A 21088-nucleotide genomic window follows, 5' to 3' on the forward strand; every position below is an offset into this window, starting at 1 on the left:
TATTGGCCGAGGGATCTGGTGTACAGCTTCCGGGTTATGTGGCCAGCATGACTAAGCCGCTTCTGGCGAACTAGAGCAGCACATGAAAATGCTGTTTACCTTCCCACTGGAGCGGTACCTATTTATCTACTTGCACTTTGAGGTGCTTTCGAACTGCTAGGTTGGCTGGAGCAGGGACCGAGCAGGGAGCTCACCCTATGGCGGGGATTTGAACCACCGACCTTCTGATTGGCAAGTCCTAGGCTCTGTGGTTTAACTCACAGCGCCACCCACGTCCCTTTCTCAAATTATTCTGCCTAGGGAAAAGCTTGCAAATGAATATTGCTTTCAGTAAAATAAATATTACTATGAAAATTTGGGGGTGATGATAGTCTCAAAGAATAAATTCTATGTTTCCTGATGCAAAGGAAATCTCCAATATTCACACTTGACTTCATGTGGCTAGAACTTGGAGGTTTCCAAGTTGTGAAGGGCATCAGAGTGGTCACAATGTGAAACTGATACAATACAAACAAGCAACAGCAAGCATGCAACTGTTGCATTGCTGAGTACTACCAACAACAACAACAAACCAGTGCTGGCTATTTTCTGAGAAAGAGGAATCAATCAGCGGGATGGGGAGGTAATTTTCACCCCTCCATGCTCCCCTCTGCATAGTCCCTTTGCAGCAGATTTAGAGGGAGTGAAGTGTGCAGTGAAAGGAACAATAAATATCTGAAAATCTCCTCCCTTCCCATTCTGTTTTTAAAAATGCTTTCTTTCAGTAGAAAGGTGCAATTGGACACAATAGGGTTGATCTGGAATTATCATTTATTTATTGTTTAGACCATTTATATACCACTTTATATAATAATATATATCCAAGTTCTATAAAGCAAACATAAACAACAGAAATATTTTCAAAAAACAAAATAAAATCAATAACACAAATTACTAATAAATACAAACAAAAATCAATTCATTCTCCTGTGGCACACTGCCCCACTCGACAACCCACCTCCAACTTTCACCTAGAGCCACAAAACCTCACAGAACACCTCCAAGATTTCACAACAAAGAAGAGTCTTGGAACCAGCTAACATCACAATAAACACTCATAAGCACTGGGATTGCTTTTATTGGCAGGCAAAAAGGTTCATGGGGCTTCAGGTGGTCCTTAGATGTGTCCCTTTTCAGCACTCAATAAACTACAGTGTACACACCTAGCTCCAAGCTACAGAAGGTAGAATTCAGCAGATCATGAATGGTGATAATGAATGACACAGAATAGTATAATTTCTTCTGTCCCATCACTATATGTATGACAAGAGAAAGAAAGAGATTTAGACAGTATATAAAGGCTTCAGTATCCATAAGATGAAGTCACCAATTTCTCCCCTAATCCAAAATTAGTGCCTTTGATTCCCTATGATCTTATACAGCTTTCCAATAGATTTCTTAAGAGACTCTTTCACTTCCTTGTTCCTGAGACTGTATATCAGGGGATTGGCCAAAGGTGTTAGGATGGTGTAAAAAACAGAGAAGACTTTGTTTAGCTTTCTCATATTTTCCGTCTTGGGAAACACATAAACTAAGATTAGGGTCCCATAATAAATTGTAACTACAACAAGGTGAGATGAGCAAGTGGAGAAGGCTTTTTGCCTTCCAGTGGCAGATGGGATTCTCAGGATGGTGGTGATGATAAATGTGTATGAGGTCACAGTCAATGAGAATGGTGGCAAGGTGAAAATGGTTGAGAATATGAAGCACATCAGTTCTAATGTTTGAGTTTCACTGCAAGCGATACTTGTTATGGGGGTAAAGTCACAGTAGAAATGTTCTATTTCATTGGGACCACAAAATGTCAACCTTGTCATCAGATACATCATTACTGACATTGCCAGAAAACCTGTAATCCAACAGCCAGCTGCCATGAGAACACATCGCTTAGCTGTCATATGAGTTCCATAATGCAGAGGTTTACATATTGCTACATACCTGTCATAAGACATCATAGCTAGGAGACCACATTCAGTAACTACCAGAGCAGTAAAGAAATAGAATTGTGCAATGCAGCCAGGGATGGAAATGGCTCTCTCTGCAGTCAGGGAACTGACAAGGACCTTGGGCAAGATGGTTGAACTGTAGAAGGTCTCCAAGCAAGAGAGGTTTGCCAGAAAAAAGTACATGGGAGTGTGGAGGTTGTGGTTTGTCACAACTAAGCCAACAATGAGGATGTTTCCAGTCATTGTAAGGATATAGATGGCTAGAAACAAGATGAAGAGGACAATCTGTAGGTCTTGAAAATCCCCAAATCCCTGGAGAATCAATTCTGTGATGATGGTTTGATTTCTCCCTTCTGCCATTGTCATCAGTGGTTCTTTTTTCCCTTTCAGTAGTCAATGAAAGCTTTCCTTCATTTAATATCAGTGACTTATATTGTCATGTATTGTATGTGCACTTCCTTTCTTCAGTCATGCATTGGTTGTGCATTATCTTTTTTCTCACCTTCATGACAATTATTTCTTAGTTTACATATATCTTATTCTGTTGAGTGATAAACTTAAAATGCTGAATATGGAGAACCTTTTCTTCATCATCATGCTTCCTGTATCTGATAATCTGTCTTATTCTGATACTTTGCTTTTGCTTTCCTGTAAAGTATTGTACTGCTCCTCTCCTGCCTTCATTGCATAAATGGTAGAAGTTTGTCTTCTGCATCCATTTCATTTATACAGATGAAATCTCATGGTAAGAAGACATTATATTCTGAGGACCAATGTCATCTACACCTTCTACTTGTTTTTGTGTATGCGATGTCTAAAGTAATTTCCCCTGGTGGTGTGTGTCTCTTATGTCTCATTTAAATGAGTAACTAAATCACCTGGGGTCATATTCAAAAGTAAAGTTGATGATTAGATCATTAAAATTTGACAAAATAGTCACAGTCTGCTAGGAAATTCTGGCACATTTACCTCCCAATATCCCTTCATTAACAAAGAGTTGGGTTTGCTCGTTAAGCATGCTGGTCTTTAGAAAAGGGATCAGAAGACTAAGATGCAAACTGGAAAAGTTTGCTTGTTGCTCAGTGTAACAAAGTGAAAAGGGTTAATGAAATCAGGTGTGTGGTAATTAGTACAGTGGACTATCTAAACTTGTGAGGCAAGTTTATTTATATCTATACTAAAAAAGATTCAAACATAATAGTGCTTGGACATGTGTGATGACATATGCTCACACCTTTTCAGTGGCTTGCCATGTCAAGTAGATGACATTCAGAAAGGCGTGTGTAGAGGGGGACATCTGTCCAAGCTGCTGTTCAGAAAGGAAGTTGATATTCTGGGATACTGAAAAGAAGATCTTGTTAGTTCCCTGTTTCCTAATATGGACAAAGATATGACACTACTGTATTTTGTACTTGATTTCTGAATCTGAGGTCTCAAGTAAATGTGATACAAGATAACCACAATTTGATCTCACAACATTCCTCTTTCTTTAAAGAAGGTACAGGAGAAGGTGCTGAACTGAATCAGGACCATACTGCATCAGAAAACAAGCTTAAAACTCCCTTAGTTTCTTTTCCTCAAATAGCCCTGCCCCAGTGCTATCTACTCTGCTGGTAAAATCATGTCAGTTTTCCCATGTTTTTCCCCAGTATGGAAAACAGATGGGTCTCTCTGTATGGTAAAGAACATGAAAATCCTCCAGGTGAAGGGGTTTATTTCCAATTTAACTGCTGATCCAATTTGCCTGATGTCCCAGAGAAAGATTTAGACAATAGATGTTTCTTTGGGACATCAGGCAAATTGGATCAGCAGTTAAATTGGAAATAAACCCTTTAAAGACTTCACTATCTTCCACCAGTAAGCATTAATTTCTACTCTAAGCTTAAATAGTTCTTTAGATTCTGGGGCATTATGCCCTCAGTGAGCTTGTCAATAGAGTTCCATCAATCATGGATGTTTTCATCACATCTCACTTATGCTTCAAAATGAACATGGTAAGTTGGATCCTCCTAACAGAGGGGGCCATGTTGTGCTCAGTACTGAAAATCTTCCCTAACCAGCTTGTGGGCAGGGCTTGCCCGCTCCAAGCCAGTGGTGCCACAGTTATGCCAATGGCTTTTAGCCAATCAGAAGCGTGGCAAGGTTAGGGGTTGGGGGGTATTTATTTGGCAGCACGACGTAGTGACCTCCTTTTGCTTCGCGCTGCCAAACACCCACCCACCCACCTGTTAATTAGGTTGTGTTTGACCTTGCTTTGGATTTCGTTTGGTCGCCTGTTTTGGAATGTGGGCTGGGTAGGATTTTTTTCCAATGTGGCAGATTGGCTGTGGCCACTTGGTTTTTGCCTACCTCTTAGCAATCGTCACAACTTTGTAAGGTTAGGCAGTTAGGCATTTGTTCAGGGGAATGTGGGGAGGGGAGGTGCAGCCATCACCTGCCCCTCCAATGAGTAGAGTATTCTGTTAAAGGAATCCAGGGGTCTGGATCTTGTCTGAAGCCCGGAGAGGGGGTAGGGCCATGCCAGGACCCCTGGGAACCCCAGGGGTGAGCACCAGTCTATATACATTGATGGAGCTCTCCCTGCTGGTTGTTTACCCTTCGGAGGCTTCCTGCAGGGTGGGGCAGGAGCCAGATATAGTTTGATACCAATGCCTAAACCAATACCAGTCACATTTGTGTATTTTAATAAAGCTGTGGCCAAAATTTGCCCATCCACATTTAAACTAAATTCTGTCTCCACTGTGTCTTTATTTCCATGGGGGATGGGTTTTGGGGCTCGAAGCACAATTAAGCTGAGAATATTGCAATACTGGGAAATTGGAGTCAACTTGAAGTGAGGGAAATGAATCTAGGGTGATTTAGGATTCCATCCCAAACTAAAAACAGTTCCTTGAATTTCCTTTGACCATATGCCATTAGTCAGTTTACCAACAGATTTCCTAAGGCACACTTTCACTTCCCTATTCCTGAGACTGTATATCAGTGGATTGACCAGAGGAGTAAGAATGGTGTAAAAAACAGAGAAGACTTTGTTTAGCTTTCTCATATTTTCATTATTGGGCAGCACATAGACTATGATTAAGGTGCCATAATAAATTGTCACTACAAAAAGGTGAGATGAGCATGTAGAGAAGGCCTTTTTCCTTCCAGTAGCAGATGGGATTCTCAGGATAGTGGTTACGATAAATGTGTATGAGGTCAGAGTCAATAAAAATGTAGGCACGGTGAAAATGGTTGAGAATATGAAACCCATTAGTTCAAATTTCTGAGATTCACTGCAAGCAATTTTTGCCACAGGGGTAAAGTCACAGAAGAAATGTTCTATTTCATTGGGACCACAAAATGTCAACCTTGTCATCAGATACATCATTACTGACATTGCCAAAAAACCTGTAATCCAACAGCCAGCTGCCATGAGAACACATCGCTTAGCTGTCATATGAGTTCCATAATGCAGAGGTTTACATATTGCTACATACCTGTCATAAGACATCATAGCTAGGAGACCACATTCAGTAACTACCAGAGCAGTAAAGAAATAGAATTGTGCAATGCAGCCAGGGATGGAAATGGCTCTCTCTGCAGTCAGGGAACTGACAAGGACCTTGGGCAAGATGGTTGAACTGTAGAAGGTCTCCAAGCAAGAGAGGTTTGCCAGAAAAAAGTACATAGGAGTGTGGAGGCTGTGGTTTGTCACAACTAATCCAACAATGAGGATGTTTCCAGTCATTGTAAGGATATAGATGGCTAGAAACAAGATGAAGATGGCAATCCGTAGATCTTGAAGATCCCCAAATCCCCGAAGAATTAATTCTGTGATGATGGTTTTATTTCCCTCTTCTCTTTTTTCCATATTGTATGTCTGAAGAAGGGGGGAAAGACCCTAATACAGATTAGTGAATTATTAGATATCAAGACATCAAGCACCACACGTAGCACTGGTGTCATTTTATTTTATTTTTTATGGAAGAGATTTCCATGTTACCTTTCCTAATAAAAACATCTTCCCAAAGTGACATAAAATGCATTTTTCGAAACCAAGAGAGAAAGAAAAAAAATCACTATTATAATCTAAATAAGATAAAAGTGATATAGTCATTTAATATTAACCCAATCAAATATATAATTCCCAGTCACTGAAAAACTTACAGTACCAACAATTATCCCTAGTTAAACACAGATGAAATACCTTCAGGGCCTATCTAAAAGAGGAGAGAGGGAGAAAGAGAATTGTATCATCAGGGAGTTCCATGCCTAGCAAGAAGGCTTTGTCCCCCCACAGATTCAAATGTTAGCTTGCATTTACAGTTCTAGGACAGCACTTACCCAGAGCTCTCCAGGACAATCATTTTCTACTGCTGAACATTGTTGCATGGAGGAGAGGGATCCAGAGAATATGTAATTTTAATGTTGCATCAAACATTAACAACATGCCCCTGTATTTCTTTGAAATTTTGTCATGATTAGTTTCATTTGTAAACTTAATGTATTCCTGTCAAGAATCATTTCTCACTGGTTTAGCAATATCTTGTTTTGTTGAATGGCCAGGGGGAATATGGAGTATCAATTGTTTTTTTGAAATAAATAACAAGATGAAAGATTAAAAAATATATATTAAAAGATGATCTAAAAAGAATGAAGTGTTTTTGTTTTAAGACAGTCTTTAAAAGAATCTTTCAAAAAAGTTTTTTTGAAAAATAATTCCAGTAGCACCTTAAAAACCAACTAAGTATAAAATTTATAGGTATGAGCTTTCGTGTGTATACACACTTCTTCAGATACTCTGAAGCAGAGGTTGCTACAACCTTGTAACTGTTGATGACAGTTCATGATGGCAGTTGGTTTCACAGGGAAGGGCAAGGGATTTTAAGGTGCTACTGGAATTATTTTTTAAAAAAATTGGGAAAGATTCTTTTAAAGACTGTCTTAAAAGACTTTATTCTCTTAAGGGAGTTCTTTTTGGATCATCTTTTAATATATTTTTTTTAAAGACCAACACGGCTGCCTACCTGAATCTGTTTTTTTTAGAGTTGTTTTTCTTTATGCATGATGTATTGAATCTTCTTCCTGTATCTCTCTGTGTGATTTTTCTTTCAAATAAAGCAATGTACTATGCCTTTTTAATTTTCAGCGCATGCATGACAGAAGTTCTATATCCATTTCCTTCATATATGATATACATCTCAGCAATGAGGCATTTATTTATGAACGTTAATCCCTCCCCCCAATATTTCATCTTGTTTTTGCTTAAGAAAACATATCCTAGAACTGAACGTCTCCGGTGGTTAATTATGTGTCTTCTGAAGAAGGTTCCAGAAAACCAAAGTGTTGTATACTAATGGGAATCCTAACTATGCAATAATAATAATGTAATCATGTTTGCATTTATTCACTTTAAAACCCTAATCATGAAGCACAATCTTATGTTTGTTAATTCAGATGTAATTATGTACACAGGCCCTGCTTTCCAAACACAATGTGTTCCCAGGAAATTGTTTGTTAGGCACATGTTCATATAATAAGCTGATTACTTCCATTATTTCCAGTATAGGAACCAGGGGTACCAACTTATGGGAGAGCAAAGATGTCAATTTTTTAAAATAAGAAAGATAGTTTGCAATATTTCTTGACCATTGACCATTGACAAATGAAGTGTTGGTTACTAGTTGCACTGTTTGTATAAGACACTATTTGTGTATGTGAAGAACCATGAACTCTGTCTAGAGTTTGTTAGAGGAAAGGAAAATATGGCATAAATAAACAGATTAGTTGCACCAATAACGGTTGATCAGTGTGATCATGTGAGATCTGGGAGTTGAGTTTCAAAAGTAAAAACAACATTAGAATGAAAATGTGGCCATTGCAACAAAATATAATAAAGAAACATAAATGAAAGCAGAACTAGAAATTTTGGCTGTTTTAAACAATGTTAATGATATGTCACTGTGATAATTCATAGTCACTGTTTTTCTTATTCTTGCTTACTTTAATCACAAGCAATAGATTGGGTAAATGCTAAAGGTTCAAGTAAAAAACAAAAACAAACCTAAAATAAAATACAACACATCTTTCATTTCAAATACAGCTTCCTCATAAATATCTTTTTCAGTGCACCCTTAATATCTTTGTTTCTCAAGGTATAAATCAAAGGATTCAGCATGGGTGTGACAATGCTGTAAATGACAGAAATGATTCTATCTTTGTCTAAAGAGTAGGTGGAAATTGGACGGACGTAGGTGAAGATGGAACTCCCATAATATAACAGGACAATGGTCAGGTGTGAGGCACAGGTGGAAAAGGCTTTGAGCCTTCCTTCAGTGGAGCGTATCTTCAAGATAGTGGAGATGATGTAGACATAAGAGAGGACAATGCAGACAAATGGGGTCCATCCTATGAAGACCCCAATGACAAGAAGAATGATCTCATTGAGGGAAGTGTCTCCACAAGAAATCTTCAGAAGGGGAGGGATATCACAAAAGAAATAATTAAGCTGATTTACCCCACAGAAAGGTAGTTGGAAGGTAAAGTAGGTGTGCACAGCTGAGTTGAGAAAACCACTTGCCCAACAGGCTCCGGATAACTGGAGACAAAACCCTTTCTTCATGGTGGCTGCATAGTGCAAAGGATGGCATATAGCTACAAAGCGGTCATAGGCCATGGCAGCCAGTAGGATGCACTCGGTACCCACAAATGAGGCAAAGAAATAAAGCTGAGTTATACAACTGGCATATGGGATGCTCTTTTTCTCTGAGAGAAGGTGGACCAGCATCTGAGGGACATTGGTGCTGGTATAACAGATATCCAGAAAAGAGAGATTCCCTAGAAAGAAGTACATGGGTGTGTGAAGCTGGGGGTCCAGGCAGGCAATGGTAATGATGGAGATGTTCCCCACCAGAGTGCAGATGTATGTGATAAGAAAGAATGAGAAGAGCAACAGTTGCAACTCCTGAAGACCAGAGAAGCCCAAGATGAGAAATTCAGTCAGTGCTGTTTCATTGATCATTGTTTTGGTGTTCTCTGTTTGGGAAATGAGAAAAAAAATCTGATAAGTGTCCTGCCACCATAAGAAGAAGCCAAGAACAGAGACTGATCAGAAATTCTGTAAATGCGCACAACTTTTTATTCATTTGTTAAAACAATAAACTACACACCATTTGAATATATTGTGACAGTGCACAAAAAAAAGAATTCAAAGGAAACTCAAGCATAAATGAGTAAAAATACACTAGATCCATCTGTAAAGCCAGCATGAACCAATGGCCAACAAAAAGCTTGTTTGAAATCCTTAATAGATTCACATCATCCCCATTTCCACAGCAAGCATCTTCCAAAGTGTGAATGTTGCCACACTAAAACTTAGGTGTTTGCTAAATTTATTTTTGTGGTAGGCGTGGCACCCATAATAGATCCTAAGCAACATGATGGAAAGTAAAATAGAAAAACTTAATGCAATGTCTAGAAGACGTTGAGCGTTGGGGCCATATTAGACATTAGCTTAATATGTAGCATCCAGTTTCATATCTTGTTTTATTTCCCTCCGTTTTTCAATTTTCCAATACAGTGGTACCTCAGGTTACATAGGCTTCAGGTTACATACGTTTCAGGTTACAGACTCCGCTAACCCAGAAATAGTACCTTGGGTTAAGAACTTTGCTTCAGGATGAGAACAGAAATCGTGCTCCAGTGGCACGGCAGCAGCAGGAGGCCCCATTAGCTAAATTGCTTCAGGTTAAGAACAGTTTCAGGTTAAGAATGGACCTCCAGAATGAATTAAGTACGTAATCCAAGGTACCACTGTATAAGGTTCAGTTCTCCACTTTTCCAGATCAGTTTGCCAATACTTTAATTTTTAAAAATCCTCATGAAAATTAATCAGTATATCTGTGTGAATTTATCTGAATGTAAACAAATCTTTTTGCAATTTTGTCTAATACACACATTTTGGCAAAGCAATTTTCCATAATATATCATATTATTTGAATAATATTTACTGGCTATACAGTGGTACCTCAGGTTAAGAACTTAATTCATTCTGGAGGTCTGATCTTATCCTGTAACTGTTCTTAACCTGAGGTACCACTTTAGGTAATGAGGCCTCCCGCTGCTGCCACGCCACCGCCACACAATTTCTGTTCTCATCCTGAAGCAAAGTTCTTAACACAAGGTAATATTTCTGGGTTAGCGGAGTCTGTAACCTGAAGCATCTGTAACCTGAAGTGTCTGTAACCCAAGGTACCACTGTATATACATTTTTATGCATAGTAGTGTGTACATTTTTCTACATATTACTTAGATGGAAAACCACATTGCAAAATTCGGAAAAGTATATATTTCAAAGGATGGTTGTTCTCTAGCTCTCATATTGTTTTAGTAAGTGTGAATGAAGTAAGTCTGCATTTAAATGAGCCCTGAATTGAATTTCTCCCCATCTCTAGTGGAAGACCATGCTTACAAGGGAAGAAGCATGGAAGGAAGGGAGTGGAGAGCCATCATGGTGTAGTGATTAAAAGCGGTAGTCTTTTAATCTGGTGAACCGGGTTCGTGTCTCCGCTCCTCCACATGCAGCTGCTGGGTGACCTTGGGCTAGTCACACTTCTCTGAAGTCTCTCAGCCTCACTCACTTCACAGAGTGTTTGTTGTGAGGAATGAAGGGAAAGGAGAATGTTAGCCATTTTGTGTCTTCTTGGGGTAGTGATAAAGTGGGATATCAAATCCAAACTCTTCTTCTCCTTCACTCCTCTGCTGCAGTTGGATTCGAGATTGCTCCCCATTGCTAGAAGCCTTAATGGGGTGAGGAAGTCCCCATCATCCAAACCACACAGGATGAGGAGGCTATCTCCATTCTGAGCATGATGGGGAAGTGAAGAGGTCAGTCTTCCCTACCCATGCTCTGCATTCACAATACACATTGTTACCCTATGCATCTAATCCATTAAGAAAACACAAATAGCCTAATAATGTGCTCTGCATTCAGCAAACATCTGGTTTGACCCTTCAGATTTCTAAGATACTGTATCTCAGCCCTGCACAGCTTGCTACCCACAACAACCCAAACTTTTCTTATAATGTAGCTTCCAGGTTTTTAAAAACCCCATACATAACTTGAATCTCTCAGGCAAACAACACCTCCTGCGTTTATGTATGTTCTGCTACTGGCCTCCCTATTTCTAACTTTGAATCTGCAAAGTTAAAAAGCTGTAACCTTTTTATTGTTTCTTTTGTGTCTTAACATGGCATGCATTACAAGAGATAAGCCTAACAATGTGTGTGTGTGTGTGTGTGTGTGTGTGTGTGTTCTATACACTAACATTCAGATCCTAAACAATTTTCTGTCAGTTATTTTCCTCTAGCATGAACATCTTAATCAAGTCAGTTGTGTATATAATGGAAGGACACACTGAGACATACCTAGGAACACATGTTCTTAAAACACAAAACTACCACAATTCAGGTGATTGTAGATAACATCAGAGCTCAAGGACCAAACACCCAGCAAAATTCTGGACCAGATTCCCTTCTAGTGGAACATGCAGTGCAAATCTGTACTTGGAGTAAATTTTGAAGTCAACAAAGTTACAATTCATGCTATAAAGAAGCACACTGATTTTTACAGCTGGTAGGTACTTTTCACTGGAAATGAAGTATTATTTTGTACTCACTGTGCATTGAAATATCAAAGGAAAAATTGGTTACTTCAAATAGCTAATTCAACTGCATGTTGGATGGTAAATATCTGCAGGTATCACACACTTCAGTATCTCACACATGCACATATAAATATATTCAGAAACCATGTGAGACTTATTCCCCAATTAATTTCGGCTGCAATGTTGCCAGGCAGCCCATGATGCCCTTAATTGCAACTGAAGACTATAGCCTAAAGAGTTCTCAATATATGCCAGTAAATAAATAAATTCAAACCCAGAAATACTGAGAAGGAGCTGGAGAGTCCTTGTGGCTCACAAGGAGGTCCTCCACAGAGTCTGAAGAGGACATCAGTGAGGACAAAGGAAGCCCCAAAGAGACCAGAGGCACGGTGGGGCATGGTTCATGCTGCTCAACCTCCCTGCCTAACAGCAGCAGCCACCCTCCCCCTGCTGGCCGTAGAGCTTCAGTTCTAGTTATGGATATTTTGGGGTACATCATTTTTATATGGATTGAAGAGAGGTTGGCAGACAGGGTGTTTAAAGGGTGTTTAGAAGGTGCTTCCCACTTCAATTGATTTCACTTATGCTGCAGGGGCCTGGAATGTAACTGTTGATTTTATTTTGCTTATTTTTGTGGGAGTGGGGTGAGGATCCAAGCCTGTGTGGGTGGGTGGGTGTTTGTGTGTGCGTGTTTGAAGCAGAGACTTCTTCCCATCTGGTGTCTATGATTTCTCCTGCATCTTCTTCTCCATCTACTCATGGGTCATCATGCACTGCCTCGGGACATAATTCAAGATGTAATGCTGTCAATAGATCAGTAGCCTCACATCTATTAGTGATATTGAGTTGCATCAGGCTTCTCATGACAACTAGCTGAAAGGGGAATAACCCACTGGTATTGGATTCCCACATCTTGTAACTTTCCATAAATAGTTTCAGATCATGGCATTTTCTAAGAGTTTCTTAAAACCACAGATGGCTGGTTGTCATGTGAACTATCCTGTTAGTTGTGGAGTTTCTTTTTTTCTTTCCTGTAACAAGCAAAGCACAATGCAGGCAAAACACAATACCACATCATGTGTGGGAACTCCTTCTCTGAGATTGGAGTCAACCATGCTGTGAATATGTTCCAAATCATCATCATCATCATCATCATTGTTATACAGTGGTACCTCAGGTTACATACGCTTCAGGTTACATACACTTCAGGTTACACACTCCGCTAACCCAGAAATAGTGCTTCAGGTTAAGAACTTTGCTTCAGGATAAGAACAGAAATTGGGCTCCGGCGGCGTAGCGGCAGTAGGAGGCTCCATTAGCTAAAGTGGTGCTTCAGGTTAAGAACAGTTTCAGGTTAAGAACGGACCTCCAGAACAAATTAAGTACTTAACCCGAGGTACCACCGTACTTATTAATTGCCCTTCACCCTAAGGTCCCATTGTGGGTTACAGCATTAAAAACAATATTAAAAACAATTAAAGTGGATGCTAGGAATTAGTGTCTTGAACCAAGTGACAATGAAGGAAGTTAGATCTGGCTTCACCTCTTTTTGAAATCTACACAAGTAAAGAAGCTTCTGTCTGCACTCAGAGTTCTCAGCCTTTTTCAGTTTCTCCCTGACCTCCATGTTGTCACATTGTAAATGATGAATTTGCTTATTGCATTCAAGGCTCATTTCCAGCTTTCTCTTTGAGATATCCACCAGCTGTTCGGGCCATATATTCCCATGTTTCTTTAACAATGTCTTATATGGGAAGTGAACAAGTCCCTGAGATTAAGATCTCTGTTCCTTAAAGCTTTACCAAAGTTTGTCAAGGTAGGAGCCATGCGGGGTGTGGCCTGGTCTCATTACAAGCCCTCATTAGACCTATCTTTCTCCTATGGCTTGAAAAAGAAACAGGAGAGGTCATTCAGTTTATGTTTGGGTTCACTGACATTCCCTCTGTACAATGTCACATCACAGTAGGGGAGCTGTGGATCATAGCTACCAGTTCAGGGAGATAGTATTCTGGTGCTTCTCTGGAATGACAGTTTCAAGCAGCCATCTTTCTTCACATTGGCCTTCTCCCCCCACCCTCCATTTTAAAAAAGTCTTCGGGAAAATTGGCCATCATTTTGCTGCACATCTCTCCTAATGTCCGCATTTTGGTATGCAATTTGCCTATTATTCACATTTTTACTAGAGCTGTGCAAGGACACACCACCAATTTGCTCTGGGGCCCCAATCTCTCTCTCCCCCCCCCCAATCAGTATTTGTTGCCTCGAGCCATCCCAAGGGCCACACATTGAGCTATGCATCTGTCCCCAAAACAATCTGGAGAGGGCTAATTCTTAAAAAAATAATTTCTAAACCTTCCTTTTTAAAAAGTGGAGTATCTGTGTAGGATCTGTTAAGCAAGAAGTTCATGTAGGAAAGCAGATTGTGAAGTAAAAGCCATACACCACAGGATTTGTGAATGTGCTGTGGGCCAATCCAACCAGATCTGTAGCTATCTATAGCTGCCTGTACTGGAAGAAATATGAATATGGCAAAAATAAATAAATTAGTTACTCCATTTCAGGTTTGAGAATTAAAGATCTTACAGTTGAGTTTCAAAAACAAAATGATATTAGAATTAAAACTCAGGCCTTACTCTCACAAAATGTCTCCCTCTCTCACACACATACACATAAACCAGATAGGAAAAGAGAAAGACCAATGAAAGCATGTTTAATTTAATGATACTAAAATGCCACTGTGGTAATTCAGTCATTGCCCAACTTATTTTTGTTTTACGTTAATCCCAAACAATAAATAGGTGAAGATTAAATGTTAATAGAATCAAATAATCATGGGACAGTAGAGTTGGAAGGGAACCTTGGGATAATTGACTCCAACCCACTTCAATGCAGGAATATCCAGCTGTCCCATATGGGGATGAAATCTTCAACCTTGGTGTTATCAGCACCATACCCTAACCAACTGAACAAATTAATCATCATCATCATCATCTAAGATAACATGCAACTATTCTTTCATTTCAAATATAGCTTCCCCATAAATATCTTTTTCAGTGCACCCTTAATAACTTTGTTTCTCAAGGTATAGATCAAAGGATTCAGCATGGGTGTGACAATGCTGTAAATGACAGAAATGATTCTGTCTTTGTCTAAAGAGTAGGTGGAAATTGGACGGACATAGGTGAAGATGGCACTCCCATAATACAAGAGGACAATGGTCAGATGTGAGGCACAGGTAGAGAAGGCTTTGAGCCTTCCTTCAGTGGAGCGTATCTTCAAGATAGTGGAGATGATGTAGACATAAGAGAGGACAATGCAGACAAATGGGGTCCATCCTATGAAGACCCCAATGACAAGAAGAATGATCTCATTGAGGGAAGTGTCTCCACAAGAAATCTTCAGAAGGGGAGGGATATCACAAAAGAAATAATTGAGCTGATTTACCCCACAGAAAGGTAGTTGGAAGGTAAAGTAGGTGTGCACAGCTGAGTTGAGAAAACCACTTGCCCAACAGGCTCCGGATAACTGGAGACAAAACCCTTTCTTCATGGTGGCTGCATAGTGCAAAGGATGGCATATAGCTACAAAGCGGTCATAGGCCATGGCAGCCAGCAGGATGCACTCGGTACCCACAAATGAGACAAAGAAATAAAGCTGAGTTATACAACTGGCATATGGAATGCTCTTTTCCTCTGAGAGAAGGTGGACCAGCATCTGGGGGACATTGGTGCTGGTATAACAGATATCCAGAAAAGAGAGGTTCCCTAGAAAGAAGTACATGGGTGTGTGAAGCTGAGGGTCCAGGCAGGCAATGGTAATGATGGAGATGTTCCCCACCAGAGTGCAGATGTATGTGATAAGAAAGAATGAGAAGAGCAACAGCTGCAGCTCCTGAAGACCAGAAAAGCCCAAGATGAGAAATTCGGTCAGTGCTGTTTCATTGGCCATTGTTTTAGGATTTTCTGTTTTAGAAATGAGGGGAAACTGATAAGTGTCATGTTGCCATAAACAAAAGTCATGCACACAGTTTGAACAGTGATTATACAAATGCACATAACTGTTTTTCTTTCCTTTTAAGAAACAGTACATCATTTTAAAATATTGTGGCCATGTGCAAAAAACGGAGGGGGGGGGACAAATATACGTACAAAAATGCACTAGTTCCATCCATAAAGACGGCTTGAAAAATACCTAGCAATGCTATCCTAGAAAAGCCTTTTAGAATAAACAGAGACATGCATTAAAAATAAGAGACTATTAGTACCATCCTCATTTCCAGTGGACTCATATTCAAACTATAAGTGCTACTACATTAAAATCCCTAACCTGTGTATCTTTTAAATAGAATCTGAGGTGTGAGTGGCACCCAGAATAAGGCATAAGCAACAAGATGGGAAGTAAAATAGAATTACTTAATGCAATGTCTAGAAGATGTTCATCCTCAGGATCAAACTAAATGTTAGCTTAATATGTAGTATGCAGCTGTATACCATACTTTTCTGTGTATAAGACTAGGTTTATTTCTTTAATAATTATGCTAAAAAGTGGAGGTCGTCTTATACATGTATAGTTGATAGGGTGAACGTTTGATTTGTTGCTGCCTTGGCTGTCAGTGGCTATCGGACATCTAATTGGTTGCTGCATCAATGGCTGGTGTTGATTGGCTGACGCTGCAGCAATTGGTTGGGTGATTGGCAGCTTCTACCAGCAAGGGGACAGATGTGAGGTGGATTTTTGGACGCATGTGGGCGATCGATTTTCGGCAATGCCCACTAAAAAAGCTCAACAACCCTGGTTAATTTCCCCTCAAAAGCATTCAATAACTCTGGGCAATTCTCCGCAAAAAAAGAAAGCTCAACAACTCTGTGCCATCTTCCCCCATTTTCTTAAATTTAAGTCCTCGAAAATAGGGGGTGTCTTATACATGGGGGTGTCTTATACACAAAAAATACGTATACTTTATTACAGGTACAGGGGATAGAAATGGGTAAATCTGACAATTTTCATTTCTCTCCAGTTTTCCTATATTCAGTTCAGTTCTCTGCATTTCCACACAGGTATATTTTAATTCTTTAAAATCCTTATGAAAATTCAACTGCATGTTCATGTGAATTATTTTATATAATTTATGTTGCAATTGTGATGTCTTACTGTGTTATTTATTGTATGTAAGCCGCTTTGTGACTCATGTGAGTGAACCGTGGCACAGAAATGTAATAAATGAAATGAAATGAATTTCTCCTAATACAAACGTATCTGTATACATTTTACCCTGTATAATAGAATAGAAACCCTAAGCCCTCTTCTTGATATTAAGTTACAGTTTTTAAACTGAACTTCTTAATAAAATTGCACTTTTGTGTTAGCAATTCAAAAAATGATAAGCAAATATAACAAAAGGAAAGAAAACAAACAATCAAGCAAACATATAAACCATAAAACATCACTTGGAAAAGCAAAAATGCAAAGATACAGCGTAGCTACAAAGGAACAATCCAAAGATTCCCATTACAAACAAAGTTATGTAAAAAATAAAAGTATTTTCAGCCTGTATGTTCCATCTTTACTTAGAACAAATGAGCCAGACATTTGCATATACTGGTAACACTGAACAACAATTCTCCTAAATATTGGTATAAGAAAGAAAACCATGCTGGGGGGCAGGGGGGTGTCGTTCATTCAAGCTTTGCCCTTCAGATAGTAGGAACATACTTAGGATCACATTTTATTAAAATACACAGCTGTCACAATTCAGTTGATTAGAGGTAACATCAAAGGTCAAGGAGCAAGCACACTGCAAAACGCTGGATCAGATTCCCTTCTAGTGGAACTTGCAGTACAAACCCATATTTGAAATAAAAACGTCAGTCCTTAGAAGTCAGCAAAGCTGCAACTAGTGGTATAAGCAAGCACACTGAGTTCCACAGTTGTTAGATACATTTCCAAGAAAATGACAGTGTTGATTTGTACTTACCATTCATTGTACTTACCATTCAATGGAAAAGTTGGCCACTTCAAACAGCTAACTCAGTTGCTAAATAGCTGCAGGCATTGAACATGTCCCCCAGTATCTCCCACAAGCACATATATATTTTCAGTGACCACATGAGACATATTCCCCCATTAATTTCTGGTGCAATGTTGAGAGGCAGCCCTTAGTTCCCTTAATTGCAACTGAAGACTAACCTAAGGCATACTCTGTTCATGTTGCAAAGATGGTGACAGAAGTTACAAACAGGGAGTTTGTAACAAGCAGGGAAGTTACAAACAGGGAGTTTGTAACTTTTAAGTTATAAACAGGGAGCTACAATTCGGCATTTGGATGTGTTTTTTTGCACCTGTGAGTTTAAAAGCAGTGTTTTCTCTGAACAAATACTGATATGAGTTCCCCCCAGTGGCGTAGCGTGGGGGTGCAGGGGGAGCCGGCCGCACTGGGCGCAACATCTGGGGGTTAGGGTTAGGGGCGCAAATCCACGGGTTAGGGGGCGCAAATTACTTGCCTTGCCCCGGGTGCTGACAACCCACGCTACGCCACTGGTCCCCCCCGTCTTCCAGCATATTCTAATCAAAGCCTTAAGACTCTTAAATAAACAATGTCAATGAGCAACTTTTATTAGGTCAGTGTCAGCAACCTAATATTCCCCCCCCCCTGATTTTTGGAGGACTGATGCTCACTCTAATCAGGTATACCAGCTTCTGCCAAGATATACTACCTCAAATACATTTACGGTTCACATTCTGTATTGCTCTGCTGGAGAGACAGTCTACCAAGAAAATCAATTATTATCAGTGCCTGCATGCCCCCTTGATGCCTAATAATGGAATGTTTTAATAATACTGTTAATCCTCTCCAGGGTATTCATCATAATCTGAAATGCTTCTGCATACTTAGCCTAGTGAATTGCAGTTGTAAAATAAGGAGGAAAAAGAAAGTCATACCTAAACTGTAGTAATACTTTCACGGAATTAACCATGTGCAGATATGTTTAGGATTACACAGTTACTATACAAATATAATAGAACCCATAGTAGGGGGTGTACATATTTGATAATTTTGGTTTCACTTGCTCCATACCCTCCAACATCCCACTGATCAAAATTGGGGCACTTCTTGGCTCCAAACTCCCATGGGAGCCAGCTGATTTGTGCATGACAAAAAAGAAAAAAAACACACCATTTTTTTGGTCCAGTGCTCTGGAGCAAGCCTGCTGGCTCACATCAGAGCACTGAACCAAAAAGTGGGACTTTCTAGGTTCCGATCAGAAGCTGGGATGGCTTCTGTTGTTTCGAGATATCTGTTCAAAATGGGTCTGTTGAGGGGCACGTTCTTGTTTTCCCAAGCTTTTAAAGTATTCACAAAACTTCATCACCATTTTGATGCACATTTTCCCCAATATACAATCCATATTTTTGTATTTAATTTTGCCTCACATACACATTTATACTAGGGCTTGCAGGAACAGCCCCCCCTTCACACTCTAGCCCTGATACTAGCTCCAATATCAGAGTGATTTGCCCTGTGCCTATCTGGGGGCCCTGCACCCCACCATGGACCCACCCCCAATGCAATTTGGGTGGGGTGGGGCTAAGATATTTTTAAGAGTTTTTCAACCTGTAGAAAAGATATTGCCTGGGTGCACGCCACCCAGGATCTGATACTGTGTGGTGTCTTTCTCCACAAGCTGGCTGTTGTGAGCAGCTTTGGTTGTGCAAGGAAGCTGCTCACAAAGAAACAGCAGCCAGTACTGTGCAGAATTTGTTGTTGTTGTTATTTTATTAAAGATTTTCTTGTTTTACAGAAGTACGTGTAATGTCTCTTGTATTTTTTCCATGTAACATTTTTACAAATCCTTTTCATTTGTTGAGACATTAGCAGGAGGGGGGGGAAAGGGGTGGAGGGAGGGAAGATAGGTGGGGTCGGGAGTGATGTTCCTATTATGCTTAATGTATGTAGGGTTTGGTGTCAGCGTTGCTTGTGCTGTTCACATGTGTTCCTTTGGTGCAGAATTTGTTAAGCAGGCATCCATCTTCTGAGGATGTTGAGTGGAGGCAGTGATGCTGCATTAAAGGGCATTATGTCAGGCAGGAAAGGAAGCCATGGCACTGGAACTACTCTCCTGGGTAAGTCTTTGCCTTTTTGACCTATTTTTGTGTCCTGACTGCCTCTCTTCCCTATCTGTTACATCCCTCCCTGACAGGCATGGATTGTTCTGAGCCAATCCAACTGTACTTGCAGAAATCCATCTGTATCGGGACCCAGCTCATCAGAAGGGAGAGGCCCTCTGAGTTTGCCCAATTTGGCTAGGGCCTTGACCAAATCCAGCCTTAATTTTTACAGTTCCTAACTACTATTAGTATTATACAATATTTTTATTTCCCCTGCAATAACCGATGCTCCTCTCAGTCTATCAGAAGGCCTTTGCACCATAAATACTTTTATAATGTTTTATAATTTGATGTTTTAATATATGTCTTACATTTTGTACATTGTCTGCATTAATTTTTGTAAGCTGCTTTGAGTCCCAGGTGAGGTATACATTTTTAAAATATATATATATGTCTAGGAAGCAATCTCAAAAGCATTAAAAATACTAATAGCTGAAATCCCACATGTTTGATTAATCTTCAGGGAAATGGTTCCCAATCCAGAGGTTACTTAACTCTTGTTTCCTCTTCCACCTGGCTCAATTTGAAAACACAGCCTTTGTGGGTTCCTTGTTGGTGTAAAGCTCTCTATGCAAAAATAGTGTTGTGGAACAAATCCTGGGGTGCAGAACCTATTTATTTTCTTGATTGTGTCATTCGTCCTAAAAAAAAAAAAGTCATATCACTGACAAACCCATCCATCAACTTTGTATAGAACACAACTTCCATGGTAATTTGCAATGGGAGGGAGACACATGAAGTAGGTAAGGATTTGTTTTGTCTGTTCAGTTATTTATGAAAGAGAAAGTACAAAAGAGAGATTCTAATATTGTGAAAGTACAATTGCTGGCTAGGACAGATGGGAGTTGTTGTCCAAGACATATGGAAAGCATCAGGTTTTGTTATTATATAATAAACCAGTGCTTTGGGGGGGGCACTCAAGGGTATAAAGTACCGGCACTTTCCTTCCCACAAATTCTAAAAGTGTAACACTTTTTAAAAAGCACTAAATATATTATTGTTTTAAGTAAGATATATTTCTATACTTATATAGGGGGTGGGCTTTCAAGCTGTAGTTTCAGCTGACTTGCTCAAGATGGAATGCTTACAATATATTCATATACAGAAGAAATGAAGTGGATTTATGAGACTAATGAACATTTTCCATCACATCATGAGGAGATTCCTCAATATTCTGGGCATCAGTATTAGAGATGTAATTGAAATTTCACCTAAATAAAACTTTGAGGGGAACATAGGTGGCATATTGAAAAGGTAAAACTAAGATTTGTTGTGGCAAAGATGAGAAGA

The 21088-nt window shown here is 39.6% G+C and overlaps 5 protein-coding genes across 5 annotated transcripts in view; all 5 read right to left on the reverse strand.

Annotated features, from left to right (window-relative positions):
* The window catches only part of LOC309354852 (vomeronasal type-2 receptor 26-like), a gene marked incomplete at both ends in the record, with an annotated part of 356212 nt that overhangs the window by 296727 nt on the left and 38397 nt on the right, over positions 1-21088 (reverse strand). The window lies entirely within an intron of this gene.
* LOC309355506 (olfactory receptor 6B1-like) lies at positions 844-2351 on the reverse strand (the record flags this gene model as incomplete). Its single annotated transcript, XM_081886443.1, has 1 exon — positions 844-2351. The coding sequence occupies one exon, from the start codon at positions 2349-2351 to the stop codon at positions 1389-1391; it is 963 nt and encodes a 320-aa protein (XP_081742569.1). The 3' UTR covers positions 844-1388.
* LOC309355493 (olfactory receptor 6F1-like) lies at positions 4460-6256 on the reverse strand. Its single transcript, XM_081886427.1, has 2 exons — positions 6175-6256; positions 4460-5847 (listed from the first exon to the last, which is right to left on the reverse strand). Exon 2 carries the CDS (start codon positions 5836-5838, stop codon positions 4834-4836), a length of 1005 nt encoding a protein of 334 aa, XP_081742553.1. The 5' UTR covers positions 5839-5847; positions 6175-6256; the 3' UTR covers positions 4460-4833.
* Positions 8056-9023, reverse strand: LOC309355544 (olfactory receptor 5V1-like; the record flags this gene model as incomplete). The annotated part of the gene is made up of 1 exon (XM_081886486.1): positions 8056-9023. The coding sequence occupies exon 1, from the start codon at positions 8986-8988 to the stop codon at positions 8056-8058; it is 933 nt and encodes a 310-aa protein (XP_081742612.1). The 5' UTR covers positions 8989-9023.
* Positions 14648-15580, reverse strand: LOC309355542 (olfactory receptor 5V1-like; the record flags this gene model as incomplete). Its single annotated transcript, XM_081886484.1, has 1 exon — positions 14648-15580. The coding sequence occupies one exon, from the start codon at positions 15578-15580 to the stop codon at positions 14648-14650; it is 933 nt and encodes a 310-aa protein (XP_081742610.1).

This window comes from Podarcis melisellensis, assembly GCF_964234715.1.
Source record: "Podarcis melisellensis genome assembly, chromosome: 13".
Taxonomy (NCBI): Eukaryota; Metazoa; Chordata; class Lepidosauria; order Squamata; family Lacertidae; genus Podarcis; species Podarcis melisellensis.